Consider the following 17,509-nt stretch of genomic DNA (forward strand, 5'->3'; position numbering starts at 1 on the left):
TTGAGCGTGGGGTTGCTGGCTTGAGTGTAGGATCATAGACATGACCCCGTGGTCGCTGGCTTGAGCAAGGGGTCACTCGCTCTGCTGTAGCCTGCCCCTCACCCATCAAGGCACATATGAGAAAGCTGTCAATGAACTAAGGTGCTGCAACAAAGATTTGATGCTTCTCGTCTCTCTCCCTGCCTGCCTGTCCCTGTATGTCCCTCTGTCACACACAAAAAAACCAAACCCACAAAATGACCAGTCAATACAATAGCCGTCCACTGTGAACGAATAGAATCATACCTATTTTGTCAGATTGGCAAAAAATACATTTTTTTTTGGTGTGCTGTAGAACTTTAATAATTAGTTTATGTGTGCTGTGAGGTGAAAAAGGTTGAAAATCACTGCTCTAGAAAGTTCTATTGGGCAGCACTGGAGTCTAGGGCATGTATTTTATATCCTTCCCCCACCCACCATCAAATAATGAATAATAGTACAAAGTAAGTGACTCAACTTGAAGTTACTTCTCTTTGACTAGTTTGCTTAGTTCATCATCATCAACCTCATGGCTCCATAAAATTTACTCATCTCCAAACAGATTGGAGTAGCTTCATGGAAGATTCCCATATTAACTATCCATTTAAACCATCAAATCATAGATTCTCATGATTCCATGTTTGACTGCATGGATCATTATTAACCATAGCCAAGGCCCTGACAGTCCTAAAGATTAGGACTTCACTCACCATTTTTTTTGGTATTGTCATGAGTCTAGAGCCCTACTGGTTTTTTTTGGTCCAAGTTTTCTCTTGTACAAAAATACATGTTTACTTATCATCAGAGGTGCTATATTTTAAAATTATTTTCGCTTTTCTCTTTCAGTTAAATTCAGAGTTTAAAAGCATGCTATAAGAAAAAATTTTGAAGAGATTATTCCAGTGAGTCAAGGAATGGCTATCTAGACATAATGCATGTCTGTATTTAAAAGTGGCCCTGCTCTAATTCTGCTTCTGCAGATTCAATTTGCTACTTAAATTTTAAGACTACATTTCTGTGACAGGCCAGGTTCTGGAAGGACAGATGTTGTAACTCTCACTAGGGGTAGAAGAGAATCCTGCACCTGCAGGCTTCCAGATTCTCTCTATCTTACAGATATCTAACACTCAAAGTGATCTTTGTTTCCAAGAGCTAGTGTCATCAAATGCTAATTCTGTACAACTGGCCAGAGAATTTATCTCGTTCTTAAAAATTGGCTATTGAGCTGAATTTATTTTACTAATCCCATTTATCTCAAAATAACCCTTCTGGTAGTTGTCAATTTAAGAGTATCTCCAAACTGCTGTTTGAACTCAGGTCTCAGGAATAGCTGAGCTTGAATTCCTTTTCTTTGGCACCATGCTTTTGGCCTAGACACAGAAACTTCTAAATGGAGTTAAAAGAGAAAATAACAGCTGAAATCTAAAAAGCCTCCAGCTAACTTCTGTGCAACATTACCTCTGATAAGCCAGTATTTTCTATATGGCTGAGACTGGAATTGAACATGCTATTAGAATTGAGGACAATTATAATGGCTTTATGCTCAGCTTAGATGTGTTACATCATGATTTTTAGAACAGATCAAGGAAAGAAAACCAATCTAAAACAGGACAAGAAAAGAATGGTATCCCTCTCCAAAATAAAGTATGAATGGAGGGCAATGGGTTGTTTTTAGTTTTAATTTTAGTTAATAAAAATTTAGGAAAAAATTCTAGTGAATAATACAATTGAGTCACCAAGTGAACTTGTTAAGACTTTAGTAAAAATGATCTAGTGAAATAAATTCTTTGGGGTGAGAACGATAATATTTATGCACTGAAAACACCCTTGACAACAGTAGTCATTTAGGTTTGAGGTAAATACAGTGGCATAATCCTCTGAAAGAATATTTCTGATGTAAAAAGGAATTAACAGCATGTGGGAAAGGGATGTTCCAACTCTCTCCTCCATTCAGGCCCCAAGTTGTGCAGACTACTGTGCTATTCATGCCTTCCCTGTTTTAATTTCTTTTCAATGGAACCATTGAGAAAACAGAAATGGTGATAGTGACCCAGATATACACAATTTCCAATGAAGACCTTAATAAATAGGTTTAAACAAAACAAGCAGTTTTATGCTCTAGCCATTATTCATTGGTAAGTATGGATTTGTTGCCTTCTTTTTTCTTGACCAAAGGTCTTGCAAGTTGCAGTAGATACTGTCCTCCAGAACATCAGGGTACTTTATTGAAGAATGGATTTCACTGCTAACCCACCTGCTTCATATTCTGTTAGCTACTCTGCCAATATAAACTCAGTCTCAGTCTTCAGAGATTAAAAAATGTATATTTTCATAGCAGCAAGTCTTCATCCATTATTGTGAAGTCTGTTTTCAAAGGAGTTGGATGTTCCACTGTGAGTTAAATTATTTGCTCCCAAAATAACTTCATTTGCAAAATGTCAGTCAAGTTCATTAGCTGTCTGTTAAAATTCTAGCCACTCTGTCATGTAAATACAGTTAGATGGTGAAATCTCACCACCTTCATGGCAGTCGTCAAAAACCTTTAGAAAAGAAAAAAGTTTATATATAAACCGAAGTTTTTAAATTATTACACTACTAGGTAAAGTCAAATTAAGTATCAACTATAACTCGAATTTCTGTTAACAAAATATCTAAGACCCAAGCATTTATTTAAAGTGCTATTAAAACTAACTTTCAAATGGAAAGGGAGTAGGACTATAAGAACACACTACAGCGGGACCTGCTCTGTGATAGTTTGCTGATGGGAAACCTTTTAGTATAGCATTAAAATGAGCATGTTTGCCTGCCACTGGGGAGAAGGCTATCCACAGGTAACACGGGAATAAAAGAAGGGAGAGCTATACATAAGAATGACTTAATTTTGAGTAACCAAATGTTTCATGTTTAGCTACCTTCCTTCTTGTGAAGAGATGCTGAATAGAATTCCCAATATGCTAGCCTTTTCTCTAGTACTTGAAGCAATCACAAAGAGTGCTTAGATGTATAGAAAGGGGCCAGTGTAATGAAATAAAACACCGACTAGCAGAATATAAATGCACTGACAGCTGGGACAGTGCCTCTAGCACACAGCTGGCACTCATAAACTGGGAATGAATGAAAGAACAGGGCTGGGGCATGCTGCAGGGGGAAGAGCATTACCTCTGAGTTTTAATCCTGCTTGTTATTTCCAAGCTAAATGCTCTTAGGTCTTCCTTTAGCCTAAGTTCCCTCCTACTTAAAGGGGAATAACACCACTAGCTCAAAGGGACATAAGGAGGATTAAATAAAACCACACAAATCTTCAAAAACATATCTGCCCATGGTACGTTCTCAACAAATCTCATTTCCCACCCCACTTAGGTTAAATAATTAATTCGTGTCAAAAATTGTCCATTTCAGGGCCAAGAGCAAGTAAACACAAATTTCTTATATAATGCAATGATCTGTTCATTGATGTCTCATCCAGGTTACATGGAGGTTTGAGGAGCTCTTGGTTGACCTTGAGTGAGAAAACTGGGGTGTGCTTACTGGTATGTTATGTGGCATTTGCACTGGGTTGCAGTCAAGTATAATGTGAAGTCACTTGAACTCACCGGACAAAGTCCGCAGGGGGCCCGGACCAAACCTGTGGGCGGGATGATTGGATTGACTGCCCTGTATAGCTTCATGTGTCCGTCTACACTGCCCACTGTGCCTTCTTTTGCAGCGATGATAGTCATCTCCACTTTCCCATCATATATGAGTGTATTCAAGATGGTTTCAATGTCCTCCATGGACAACTCTACCTATAAAGGGGATATATTAAAAACGAAACAAAAAGGACAAGGAGACATGCTTTTGGAGGGCGTTAAAAACAGTAAAGGGTCACAATTCCTCAGCAAAATGGGGAAGTATGCTTGCAATTAGTCAAAAGCACAAGGAGGTTGAAGAATGGTCCAAGTTAGCACAAACCACTCAAATGCTAGAAACAGAACTCGTACCTCAAACTGAGCTTGACATTTTCTGGTATCTTGACTTTTGTAAGCAAAATCTAGAAATCTTGTAAAGTAATATATGTTTGGCAAGAACTTGATGGAGATTTATAAAATGAGCAGAACGATACTTTAGACATCAAACAGTCTTTAGTCAAAATTCTTAGAAATCTGGGAAATGAAAATGACTTGTTCACTTGTCTTCTCTGACAATGAAAAGCACCCTGCACAGTTTCCTTAAGTACAGGACCTTATGTGCAGGTCTACAAATAATATGCTGATAACATCACTTCTATCTCTTAAGAGAGAAAATACCAATAGATGACAACTGATGCGATTACTAATACTTAGCACGTATGCTGAAATGTGCCCGAGAAAGTCAGACCTTGTCAGTACAGACTGAACTCGGTGATGTGTACTGCCAGGCCCCCACTCTGCAGCCTGCTGCTCCATCTCAAGTCTATACAGTTCAGACGGTGCCTATGCCAACAACCACCTTTGCCTAACTGGCTCAGGAGAGTACTTTTTCAGAGTGGGTTCTGCAGAATGTTCACAGGTTATCACCTGAAAACAGGGTCTGGGTCAAATATACACTGTAAACTATAACCCTACGATAAATAAGCTTTTAAAAATAAGATTAAAATTAGAAATTGAGTCCCAACCTTACTGATCCCCAGTTCACAGATATACTTCCACACTTCATGTGATGAAGCAAAGGAACTGTTTCTTTGTATCATTGGATTCTGTTTGCTGTCTCGAGCTGTTTCTGCCTATAAGGGTAGAAACAAATCTTAGCAGGAATACAAGTGTTTTCTGAACACAATGTATACAAAGTGAAATCAACAGCAGTACACTCTTTGTTTAGTAAAAAGTACAGATTTAATATTTAATTCCTATAAAATAAGACTTACAAAATTAAGCACTTTTTATGAAGAAACTTAAAAAAAATGTTTACTCAATTTTGTCTCACCTTGGTTTGCAGAAACTTAAAACACTGTTGATTAAGCACTTCTACAAATTCAGATTCAAAATCCTGATCACTGTACCAGGCTCCACCAGTCACAGACCGGTCAGGCTGCAGATTATAGAGCATATACACCTTCTTTTTCGAGGCCTAGGAGAAACATGCACAGCAGATGTGCTTATAAGCTAACAAATAGTCTCTCAAAACTAAAATTAAAAAAAGAAATTATATTTTAGAGTTTTAAATTTACAGAGTTGTGAAAATGGTAGAGAACTCCCATTTACTTGGTGATGTTTTTCCTATTATTAACATCTTATATTAATAAGGTACGTTTGTTATAATTACTGGTGCAGATTTCACATTTCTATCGTCTTTTGTTGCTTTCCTATGACCGGTCAAAAGTGCACCATGACTTTACGGACACACTGTATTATGAACTAAAATCTACACTTTATTCCTATTTCCTCAGTTTTTATGTAACGTTCCTTTTCTGGTCCAGGATTCTATCTAACCTATCTCATTAGATTTAGTTGTCATGTCACCTGAGGCAAATTTTAGTTGTGACAATTTCTCAGTCTTATTATTGATGAACTTGCCAGTTTTGAGAATTACTGGTCAGATATTCTGCAGGATGCCCTTAATTGGGATTTGTCTGAAGTTTTTCTGATGATTATTAGACCACAGAGGTCAAATGACCTTCTTATCACATCATATCAAGGGTATGTGATGTCACCAAGTGATGAATGTCATCAATATGACTTACCAGTGTTGATGTTAACCTTAACCACTTGGCTAAAGGTAGTGATTCTCGGTTTTCTTCACTGCTGTAACTTATTTTCCTGCCCGTTCCTTGGAAGAAAGTCACCATGCACAGCCCACAGTTAAGGACTGGGAATTATGCTCTACTTCCTTTAGGGCAGAGTGTCTACAGATTATTTAGAATAATTCTGTACAGAAGATTTGTCTAATCTGCCCATTTATTTATTCAAACATTTATCTATTGGAATGGACTCATAAATATTTATACTCTTTAGTTTGCAACCTTGAAAACATCACACTAAGTGAAAGAAGCCAAACACAAAAGACCACTAATGTATGATTCCATTTATAGGTATTGTCCAGAAGAGGCAGATCTACAGAGACAGAAAATACATTAATGATTATCAGGGCCTGGGGTCCAGGAGGCTGGAAAGTGACTGCTACTGGGGTCATAATTTGGGGTGATAAAAATGTTCTAAAATTAGAAAAGTGTGATGGTTGCAAAATTTTGTGAATACACTAAAACCTAATGAATCATACACTTTGAGAATTAATTTTAAAATATGTAAATTATATCAATAAAGTTATTAAAAATAAAGATGTACAATTGTCAAAATGAAGCTAGGTAATGGATATGCTGGGATTCATTATATTATTTCCTTTATTCTATATTGTATATATTGTAAATTATCCATGAAAAATGTGGAAGAGAGGCCCTGTGACAGCTGGCTCAGAGGATAGAGCATTGGCCCAGTATGCAGACGTCTCAGGCTCAATCCCCAGTCAAGGCACACGAGAAGCGAGATCTGCTTCTCTTCCCCTCCCTATCCCTCTTCTCTCCCTCTCCCCCTCTCGCAGCCAGCAGCTAGGTTGATTTGAGCATCGGCCCCAGACAGGGGCTGCCAGGTGGGTCCCGATCAGGGCACATGCGAGAGTCTATCTCCCCTCCTCTCACTTAAAAAAAAAAAAAACATGGAAGGGAAATAATATTATAATTTAGGGAGTGGTATGATAAATATCATTGATAGATAAAATGAAATTAATATCAAAAATTTTTTGCAGTTCACATGATTTTTTTTTTTACTTTCAATTATAGTTGACATTCAATAATATTTTATATTAGTTTCAGCCATATAGCATATTGGGTAGACAATCATATACCTTACAAAGTGGCCCCCCTGATATTTCAAGTACCCACATGGCACCATCCATAGGTAGAACATTATAGACTATATTCCCTGTTATACGTTACATTGCCGTGACTGTTCTGAGCTACCAATCAGTGTATCTGTATGTCTTAATCCCTTCACCGTTCACTCAGCCCAACGCTCCTCCCCTCTGGCAACTAGCAATTTTTTCTCTTTTATCTATGAGTATGTTTCTGTTTCTTTGTTCATGTATTTTCTTCTTTAGATTTTAGTAAACTCATATTTCTCTTTGACTGACTTATTTGACTTAGCATAATACTCTCTTCCGCTCCTCTCCTCTGGCAACCAGCAATTTTTTCTCTTTTATCTATGAGTATGTTTCTGTTTCTTCATGTATTTTCTTCTTTAGATTTTAGTAAACTCATATTTCTCTTTGGCTGACTTATTTGACTTAGCATAATACTCTCTTCCGCTCCTCTCCTCTGGCAACCAGCAATTTTTTCTCTTTTATCTATGAGTATGTTTCTGTTTCTTTGTTCATGTATTTTCTTCTTCAGATTTTAGTAAACTCATATTTCTCTTTGACTGACTTATTTGACTTAGCATAATACTCTCAAGGTCCATCCATGCTGTCACAAATTGTAAGATTCCATTTTTATAGCCAAGTAATATTCCTGTGTATATTATATACCACTGTTTTTTTATCCACTCATCTATTTTTTTAAGCAAAAAAGAGAGATGAGAAGTATCACCTCAAAATTGCATCACTTTAGTTGTTCATTGATTGCTTCTCAAATGTGCCTTGACCAGGGTGCTAAGGCCAAGCCAATGATCCCTAGCTCAAATCAGTGACCTTAGGGCTCAAGCCAGTGACCATGGCATCATACGATGATCCCATGCTTAAGCCGGCAACCTCGCACTCAAGCTGGTGAAGCCACGCTGAAGCTGACAATCTTGAGGTTCTGAACCTGGGACATCGGTGTCCTAGGTTGATGCTCTATCCATTGCACCATCACCAGTTAGGCTCTCCACTCGTCTATTGATGAGCACTTGGGTTGCTTCCAAATCTCTGTCATTGTAAATATTGCTATAATGAACATAGGGGTGCATATATTTTTTGAATTAGTGATTTGGGTTTCTTCAAATATATTCCCAGAAATGGAATTGCTGGGTCATAAGGCAGTTCCATTTTTAATATTTTGAGGAACCTCCATACTGTTTTCCATAGTGACCGCACCAATTTGCATTAATATAATTTTTTTTTCTTTTTTAAGTGAGAGGAGGGAAGGCATAGAAACAGACTCCTGCATGCTCCCCAAGTGGGATCCACCTGGCAAGCCCCCCCAGGGGCTGTTGCTCCAGTGCTCAGTAACTGAGCTATTTTAGCACCTAATGAAGAGGCCACCAGCCATGCTCAGCACCCAGGGCCAACTCACTTGAATCAATTGAGCCATGGCTGCAGGAGGAGAAGAGGAAGAGAGAGAGAGAGAGAGAGAGAGAGAAAGAGTGAGAAGAGGAGGGATGGAGAAACAGATGGTCGTTTTTCCTGTGTGCCCTGACTAGGAATCAAACCCAGGACATCCACACACCAGGCTGACATTCTATCACTGAGCAATCTGGCCAAGGCCAATACTGAGTTCTTATATAATGAAATTTGTGCTTACATTAACTTTAGTCCAGGGCCCTGGTCAGCAAACCATGGCTCGCAAGCCACATGCGGCTCTTTGGCCCCTTGAGTGTGAAAAAAATATTCATGATTCCAAAAATTCTTTCCTGAATAAAATATCGTTAGATTTTTTTTTTTTTTTTTTTTTTTGTGACAGAGACAGAGAGAAGGACAGATAGGGACAGACAGACAGGAACAGGGAGAGATAAGAAGCATCAGTTCACTGTGGCACCTTAGTTGTTCACTGATTGCTTTCTCATATGTGCCTTGACCGGGGAGCTACAGCAGTGAGTGACCCCTTGCTCAAGCCAGCACCCTGGGGCTCAAGCCAACAACCTTAGGCTTTAAGCCAGTGACCTTTGGGCTCAAGCCAGCGACCATGGGGTCATGTCTATGATCCCATGCTGAAGCTGGCGACCCCGCACTCAAGCCAGATGAGGCTGTGCTCAAGTCGGCGACCTCGGGATTTCGAACCTGGGTCCTCTGCGTCCCAGTCTGATGCTCTATCCACTGCGCCACCATTTGTTCAGGAACGTTAGATTTTTGAATGGGTAGGACACTAAGTTAACTAGAGTGACATATTTAAGCAGCATCTCCAAACAAATATGAGCTAAATTTTTTAAAGTCCTTTTTGATCAGTTGTTTTAAATCACAACATACCTTAAAGAACAAAGAAAACCTGAAATATACTTGGAGCAATATATGTATAGTCAACATTCAGGAAAAGAGTAAAATACTCACTGCCACTGACTTAACAGCTTTGATAAGCTTTTTACTTTCCAAATTCTTTAGAATTTTGTTAATTTCTGTTAATGGTAAATTACTTTTGTACCGGATATCTCTGCTCCATATTCCTATAAGAAAGCAAAGTAAAATAAGTTGAAAACTATTACTCATATCTCATTTCCAATGTAGCAAAACATGTATATATATTTTTTCTAGAGCAATAACGATAAGTAAAATTAAGTGATGTAGAGGCAAGAATCTCAAAGTAACAAAAATATGCAAAATAATACATAAGTTATATGCTCTTATTTACTGATCAGAAATTTCTTGGAATACTAGTGTGGAACTTCTTTAAAAACAAATGAAAAGGACATTTTTCATATTAGAAAAAATATCTTGACTACTCAATTTATACAGTCATGTACTACATAATGGCATCTCAGACAATGATGGATCTCATGTATACTGGTGGTCCCCTAAGACCAGGGGTCCCCAAACTTTTTACACAGGGGGCCAGTTCACTGTCCCTCAGACCGTTGGAGGGCCGGACTATAAAAAACACTATGAACAAATCCCTATGCACACTGCACATATCTTATTTTAAAGTAAACAAAATGGGAACAAATACAATATTTAAAATAAAGAACAAGTAAATTTAAATCAAACTGACCAGTATTTCAATGGGAACTATAGGCCTGCTTTTGGCTAATGAGATGGTCAATATCCGGTTCCATATTTGTCACTGCTAGCCGTAACAAGTGATATGACGCGCTTCCAGAGCCGTGACACGTGCGTCCCACGTCACCGGAAGTAGTACTGTACGTGAGCTACATCGTGCTTTGCGTCGCTCTCTCCCTGACCACCAATGAAAGAGGTGCCCCTTCCAGAAGTGCGGCGGGGGCCAGATAAATGACCTCAGGGGGCCGCATGCGGCCTGCGGGCTGTAGTTTGGGGACCCCTGCCTAAGACTGTAATAGAGCTGAAAATTCCTATCACCTGGTGTCATCATAGCTGTCCTAATGTTGAAGCCCAACCTATTACTCATGTGTTTGTGGTGACGTTGGTGTAAACAAAAGAGTCATGTAAAAATACAGCATATACAATTATGTAAATAATACTTGATAAGTGACTGTTACTAGTTTATGTATTTCCTATACTATACTTTTTACCATGAGTGTAGGTGTACTTTCTACTTATAAAAAGGGTTGCTGTAAAATAGTATGCTGCAGTAGCCTCATACATCAGCCTCATATATCTCTCACATTTACTGTGTCTCTTGACTGTAGTTTTCTCTTGTGCTTGATTTAACCTCGTGTTGTTTTGTACAGTAACATGCTGTATAGGCTTGTAGCTTAGGAGCTACATATATACTATATATATATAGTATATATACTACACAGCCTAGGTGTGTGCAGGTTTATACCATCTTTGTATAAGTGAACCTTATGATGTTTTCACAACAATGAAATCACCTAACAATGCATTTCTCAGAACTTAATACCTGTAGTTAAGTGGTGCCTGACTGTATTGTATTCCATCCCCTCTTGCACCTCAACCTGTTTTCTAGACATTTCACTTCAGATTGTATATGTTACAGACAAACTTAAGTTTAGGCTAGGGTCAGCTGCCATCCTCAAGGGAGAGCAAAAAAATCCTTTTTTGTGAGTACCTATGCCCACTGTTTATACAACACTATATTTGGGAGATGAAAACTAGAAGATTATAGTTCTTACAGCCATTAAATGTCCTGCACAGGAAGCTATAATTTTTTTTTCAAAGAAGGAAGTAGCATTATCTTTAAAAAGGGAATTTTATGTAAAAATATTTTGCCGTTTTTCTTCCCCAAAAAGAGGCATAATGAGATAGGAAGAATTTTCCTTTAAATAGAGAATGGCTTTTTCGTTGGTGTATTTCTTAATTGTTCATTGAACTTTCTACCTAATAAAGAAAGAATTATATGGTTTAAATTATATCAGAATATTAAAGCTAATAGACCAGATAGATCCTAAATTGTAATAGCAGCAATTTAGATAGAGTTGCTCAATGAAGATAGAATTAAACAGCTGTTCAGGGGCCTAGTCAGACACTGCCACACTACATTACACATGTCTTTTTATTTTTACAAAACCAGAGAGATTTATTATCCACAATTTGTAGATAAGATGAAGAAACTAAGGCTTCCAAAGTATAGAGAGGATTAAAAAAAACTTAAACTTTTATTTTGAATAGATAATACATTCACATGGTTCAATATTCAAAAGTTCCTTTCCATCCCTGCCCACGGTCATCTAATTCCTGCCTCCTTTGAGACAACAATGACATCACTCACATGTCCTTCAAGCCCATGTACAGTACAGGATGGGACAAAAGTAGGTTTACAGTTGTTCATATGAAAAATAGTACAATAATTAATAATAACAAGAATAAATTCTGGGCCTTGTTCCATTGGCTCAGTAGTAAAGCATCGACCTGGTGTGTGGATGTCCCGGGTTTGATTCTGGTTAAGGCACACAGGAGAAGTGCCCATCTGCTTCTCCACCCCTCCCCCTTTCGTTTCTCTTTGTCTCTCTGCTATCTCTCTCTTCCCCTCCTGCAGCCATGGCTCAAATGGAGCGAGTTGGCTGGGCACTGAGGATGGCTCCATGGCCTCTGCCTCAGGCACTAAGAAGAGCTCAGTGGCAGAGCAACACCCCAGATGGGCAGAGCATTGCCCCCTAGTGGGCTTGCCAGGTGGCTTCCAGACAAGATGCGTGAGGGATTCTGTCTCTGCCTCCCTTCCTTTCAATGAATAATAAAAAAAAAAGGAATAAACTCCATTTTATGTATTCATAATTATAAACTTCCTTTTGTCCACCCTGTATAGATGTATATGTTCCTCCCCTTTTCACATAAATGGCAGTGTACACATGGATCCACACCCTGGACAGACAGGCTCTCAGTCGCTATATCAGGTCCCAAAGACAATGTTTTTTCTGCTTCTTCCTTCACATGCTCACCTTTATTTCCTGCATCCTCTATGATCTGATATACTAGTTTTTCTTGGTTATCTGATCCCTTCATTTTACTGCAGGGGAATAAAGTAGAATTAAAAAGGCAAAGAGGTACAGGATAATCTAATAATCTACATGGCTACTTAAATGAATTAGCAAACAAAGTCATCACATTGATTTATTTACCAAAAGAAGGGCTTACCTTAAAAAGAATGAGACAGAGCTGTGTTTACCAGAATGACAAAATGTCCAAGATAGAGTAAGTGAAAAAAACAAGTTGCAAAACAGTATGGAAAGCATGATCCCAATTTTGTTTAAAAAAAAAAAAAGAGATTATACATAAATAATCATCTATATTTATATATTATATCAAGAAGAAAAGATAAATACCAAATTATTAAGAGCAGTTATTCTCTGGGAAGGGGAACTCACAATAGGAGGCAGGGATGATACGCAGGAGGTTTAGGTTATGCAATTCTGTATCGGCATTTTTCAAAAACATGTATTACTTTTGAAATAAAGTTTTCTTAAAATGATATAATTAGGTGCTTACCCAGCATTCTGAGAATCCTTTATTCTATATAGAAGGCCTGTATTGCTCCTTAAAAGATCCAACTGACCCTACATTTTTGAATAGATAATAGCAGTAAATTACTTTGCAGATATATCAAATCCAATGACAAATGAGAATGCATTATCTAGTATTTTATACAGACAAAAATATCCTACCTCCCACAGCTATTTGTCAGTTCCTCACTTAAAATTTAAGTATTTGCCTACTTATCACACACAGTGTGATTTTTTAAAAAAACTTAGCTCTTCATTACACCATTTTCTAAAATTATATACTAACAATTATACACTAGATCCCAGCTTGGTCAATTCATAAAAAACTATAAAGAAACAGCTTTAGAATAATGGATAAGGCTCTAGCTGGTTGGCATTGGCCCAGTGTGTGGATATCCCAGGTTCAATTTCTGGTCAGGGCACTCAAGAGAGGTGACTATCTGCTTCTCCATCCCTCCCCCTTCTCTCTCTCTCTCCTCTTTCTGCAGCCATGGCTGGATTGGTTCGAGCGAGTTGGCCTGGGGCAGTGAGGATGGATTGGTGGCCTCTGCCTCAGGTACTAAAAAATGGCTCTGTTGCTGAGCAGTAGAGCAACAGCCCCAGATGGGCACAGTATCGCCCCCTAGTGGGCTTGCCAGCTAGATTCTGGTCTGGATGCATGTGGGAATCTGTCTCTCTGCCTCCTCTCCTCTCACTAAAAATAAATAAATATATAAAAAATAGAATGGATAAAAATCTACATTCAAATTAAAATAAATTCAATAAATATAAATACAAATAAAATAACCTATATAATAGAAAGTTCAAATAAAGGCTAACATGCATAAATATTCTATAACATAACAATTAAATAAAATTTACAAAGTTAGTATTTATGTGATTTCTATTGTGTTACATGAAAATTAGGCAGAAAGGTCAACCAATGAATAGATGATCTGCAGTTTTGTTTTTCTATAACAAGTCAAAAGTAAAATAAAGCATGTCTGATGTGCTCTGTATTTCCTCGAGTCTGAACTTAGGAGCACCAGGATGGATATCCCACTGGGCTCTGGCCATTCCGGGAAGCTGTGGCTAAGAGAGTCCCCATTCCCATAAGTTAAGACTGAGCAGATCCATGATTTGGAAATAGGTTTACACATGGCTGAACAGTAATACCCTCCCTTCCCTGACCCTACTAAGTGACAAAACTGAACCACAAAACTCAATTTAGAGACTCTTTTCAGACATTTAATTGGACCTATAAACATTTAATGAACATTAGTATTAGGATTGTTGTTTGGGGATACAAACATAAATTCTAAAACAGAACCACATAGCTAACTTCAATACCATCTGTCTGGTGTTAAGATAGAGGTAAGTAATAGGTGGGATGAGCCCTCAGAGAAGAAGGTTTGGCCCAATTTTGGGATTCAGGGAAGTTTCCCGGAAATAACAGCACAGCTGCATCTTGAAGGACAGTAATGAGTTAGTCTGTGAAGAAAGGCAAGAAGGGCCTTCTAGGCAGGGAAGACAGCATGAGCAAAGGACATGAGGCATGCAACAGCAGGACGTGACAGGGAACCAAAAGAATCTGTTCCCTTTGAAAACTTTTTTTTTAAGTGAGAGGAGGGAGATAGATTCCTGCATGCTCTCCACCAGGAGCCCAACGCTCAAATCAACTGAGCCACTGTGAAAGGGGAAGAGGGAGAGAAGGGGGAGAGGGAAAGGGAAAGAAGCAGATGGTTGCTTCTCCTAAGTGCCCTGACTGGGGATTGAACCCAGGACATCCACATGTGGGGCCGACACTTTATCCACTGACCCAACTGGCCAGGGTCTGAAATCTAGCTTTTGAGGCACAATGATGGCAAAAGATGAGTCAGATAAGGAAGGTCGGGGCTCAGTGTGGTCAACCCATGAGTTTGGACTTGACTCTATAGCATTGAAAGATGCATTTCCAGTGGGGGAATGACTTGGTTATATCTGTATTTAAGGTAGACCAGGCTGTTTGCTCTGGGACAGATGGGAGTCAGGAAGACCAGTTAAGATAGTCCAGGTAAAAGCCAAGAGTCTGAACACATGCAGAGGTAGTAGGAATGGAAATAGGGGGACAAATTTGGGGCTTATTTAAGAGTTACAATCAGTAATACTTTGTGATTTATTAATAATTACTCTCTTGCTTAAGATTCTTCAATAGCTCCACCACTGTCTATAGCAGTGGTAGTCAACCTGGTCCCTACCGTCCACTAGTGGGCGTCCCAGCTTTCATGGTGGGCGGTAGCAGAGCAACCAAAGTATAAATAAAAAGATAGATTTAACTATAGTAAGTTGTTTTATAAAGATTTATTCTGCCAAACTTAGCGAAAATCTGACATAAAGTACTTGGTAAGAAATTATTATTATATGCTTTAACTTGCTGTAACTCTGCTTTATAAATTTTATAAAGTAAAGTTACTTCCCTACTTTATAAATCACCATTACTATGGAACCGGTGGGTGGTTAGAAAATTTTACTACTAACAGAGATACAAGAGTGGGCGGTAGGTATAAAAAGGTTGACTACCCCTGGTCTATATAGCCTATAGCCAACAGGATGGCAGTAGGTGGAGTCAGTCACAGAGGTGGTAAAAGAGACGGGGGTACTGAGGATGATTTTCATACAGAAAGGGAAGGGCTGGAAGGGTGGTCACAGGACAAAAAAAACTTTTAAGTGGTAGATTTAAAAAGCAGATTAGCCCTCAGATGAATCTTTAGTATAGAAACCTTTTACCTAATTGCTACTAAAATAAACTGAAATGCTCTCAGGACATGGAAATTTCGATGATAGGGGAAAGGAGAAATAGGTAGATTTAGAGCTTGGGGTACCAGTAGGTAGGATGTTTTTGGACAGTGGAGGAGAATGACATTAAGGCCCCAGGAGAACAGAAGAGGTAAGAGCAGGTAAAAGGGCTTCATTGAAAAAAACAAAACAAAACCCACTTCTATCAGTGGGGGCAGACTCCCTCCCAGAGGCCCAGCACTGTAGACATTTTTCCTGCCTCTTGAAATGCTCAGGGTGAGATTGTGGAGAATGACACCCCAAAGGTAGGCTCCGTAATGATTCACAGAATACAGGAGATATATTTCATAAGGAGTGGCCCAATACCAGGAGTAGGAAGCAAACAGACGGTGAGAAGAGACTATGCCCATGAGCCTTTATGCATCATAATGACAATTAGGTTAACAAATACAACAGTCTAAACAAAATATGTTTATTTCATTTGTCTTGTAATCTGATCAATAATTATTTCCTCTTTCCTCAGTGCAGACAGTCTGAGTTGTTTCCTGGTTTAGAATCTTATCAATCACAATCTAACACACCTTCCAGTGTTTTATGGCTAATAATAGGAAGTAATGACAATGGTAATAATAAAAAAAAATAATTACATTTACTAACTGCATTCATCTTACCATAGACAACAGTCTATTGATTGCCACTGCCCGCTGCTGAGCTTCTATATGAGGCATTTCATTCTGAATTACTTGGTCTGTGATTCCATGAGGGAACTGGTGACATAACTCTATAATCCTAGAAATAAATGTATTAATGTTATTATTCACACTTTTACTTATTTCAAAAGGCAGTGAGGAAAAACAGTAGCAGAACAATTTGAAATTGTGACTTTTTTCACATTTGGTAGATAGTCTGGATTTCTATGATGGTTCTGACTCAAACCTTTTGAAATACATGCTTACATTATTATTGTTTAAGGGAAAGTTTTTTCTCACTAATACAAACTTTAAATTAGAACAAAAGTCAAATGAAAAAATAGTAACACTGTAGTTTCAGTTTTCCAAGACACAAGTATGACAAAGTTAAGGTACAGTGAGTTGGACGGCCACAACTATGCAAGCAAGAGGTAAATTGGATACTTCCGATGGGAAGCCTAAATTTGACAATTCAGTACAAGTGGGGCTTGCTTTTGGAATTATCCCTACCAAGCAAAGCCCAAATCTTCACCTTGTTACGGGATCATCATATATATTCATAATAGTAGGCGAGAGCTGGGTTCTTTTAAAACTACGTGGCAACCTAAAATAGCAGTGCACTTACAGAAAATACAAAATTGGGAGAAGCTTTAGGTACCCTACAATCTTGACTTAAATACTACATCGAAACCATTTTTGGCTTAACGTTGCTTTGTAATTACAAACCGACCCCTAACTTGGCCTAAACGTTTTGTGGTGGGAGTTCCCACAGCGACGAGGAAGATCCTCGATCAGAACACGCATCCTCAAGTCCTACGGTAAAACACCGTCTTCTCTCGGAGCCTCCACCGCCTTAACGCAGGACGGCAGTGCATCATCCACTTCCCGCATAACGTCGGGACAGCTACACACAGCTGCAAACTGTCAGATGAGTTTTGCTCTCTGGGGGTTGCAAACCCGCTCACTGTGCTTGTTCTGCCTCCCCCACTGACTTACCTGTTTTCTATTTCTACCGGAACCGCATCGGGCGGCTGCAGCTTCACCTTAACCTCAGCCATGAGGGCGCAGCTGCCACCTCTGCGGGGGAGAAAAACGCGCAGCGGCCAGACAGCGAACCCTAACACCCGAGAAGCGGAAGAGACGGCGCCGGACTTGGGCAGTGGGCCTTCTTCCTCGTGTCGCGCCGGTCCTTCCTTGTCAGTCGGAATGAGGTGGCCAAGTCACGCCTGCACTGCCTCACTCCCCGGCGCCGCTATA

General features: G+C 39.0%; 1 protein-coding gene across 1 annotated transcript; it reads right to left on the reverse strand.

Moving 5' to 3' along the window:
- Window positions 1-1,758: 1,758 nt before the first annotated feature.
- Window positions 1,759-17,411, reverse strand: POLR3F (RNA polymerase III subunit F). Its single transcript, XM_066387054.1, has 9 exons — window positions 17,249-17,411; window positions 16,235-16,352; window positions 12,796-12,863; window positions 12,249-12,316; window positions 9,268-9,380; window positions 4,960-5,103; window positions 4,652-4,759; window positions 3,612-3,803; window positions 1,759-2,558 (listed from the first exon to the last, which is right to left on the reverse strand). The coding sequence occupies exons 1-9, from the start codon at window positions 17,308-17,310 to the stop codon at window positions 2,481-2,483; spliced, it is 951 nt and encodes a 316-aa protein (XP_066243151.1). The 5' UTR covers window positions 17,311-17,411; the 3' UTR covers window positions 1,759-2,480.
- Between the last annotated feature and the right edge of the window lie 98 nt (window positions 17,412-17,509).

Source organism: Saccopteryx leptura, chromosome 5 (genome assembly GCF_036850995.1).
Source record: "Saccopteryx leptura isolate mSacLep1 chromosome 5, mSacLep1_pri_phased_curated, whole genome shotgun sequence".
Classification (NCBI taxonomy): Eukaryota; Metazoa; Chordata; class Mammalia; order Chiroptera; family Emballonuridae; genus Saccopteryx; species Saccopteryx leptura.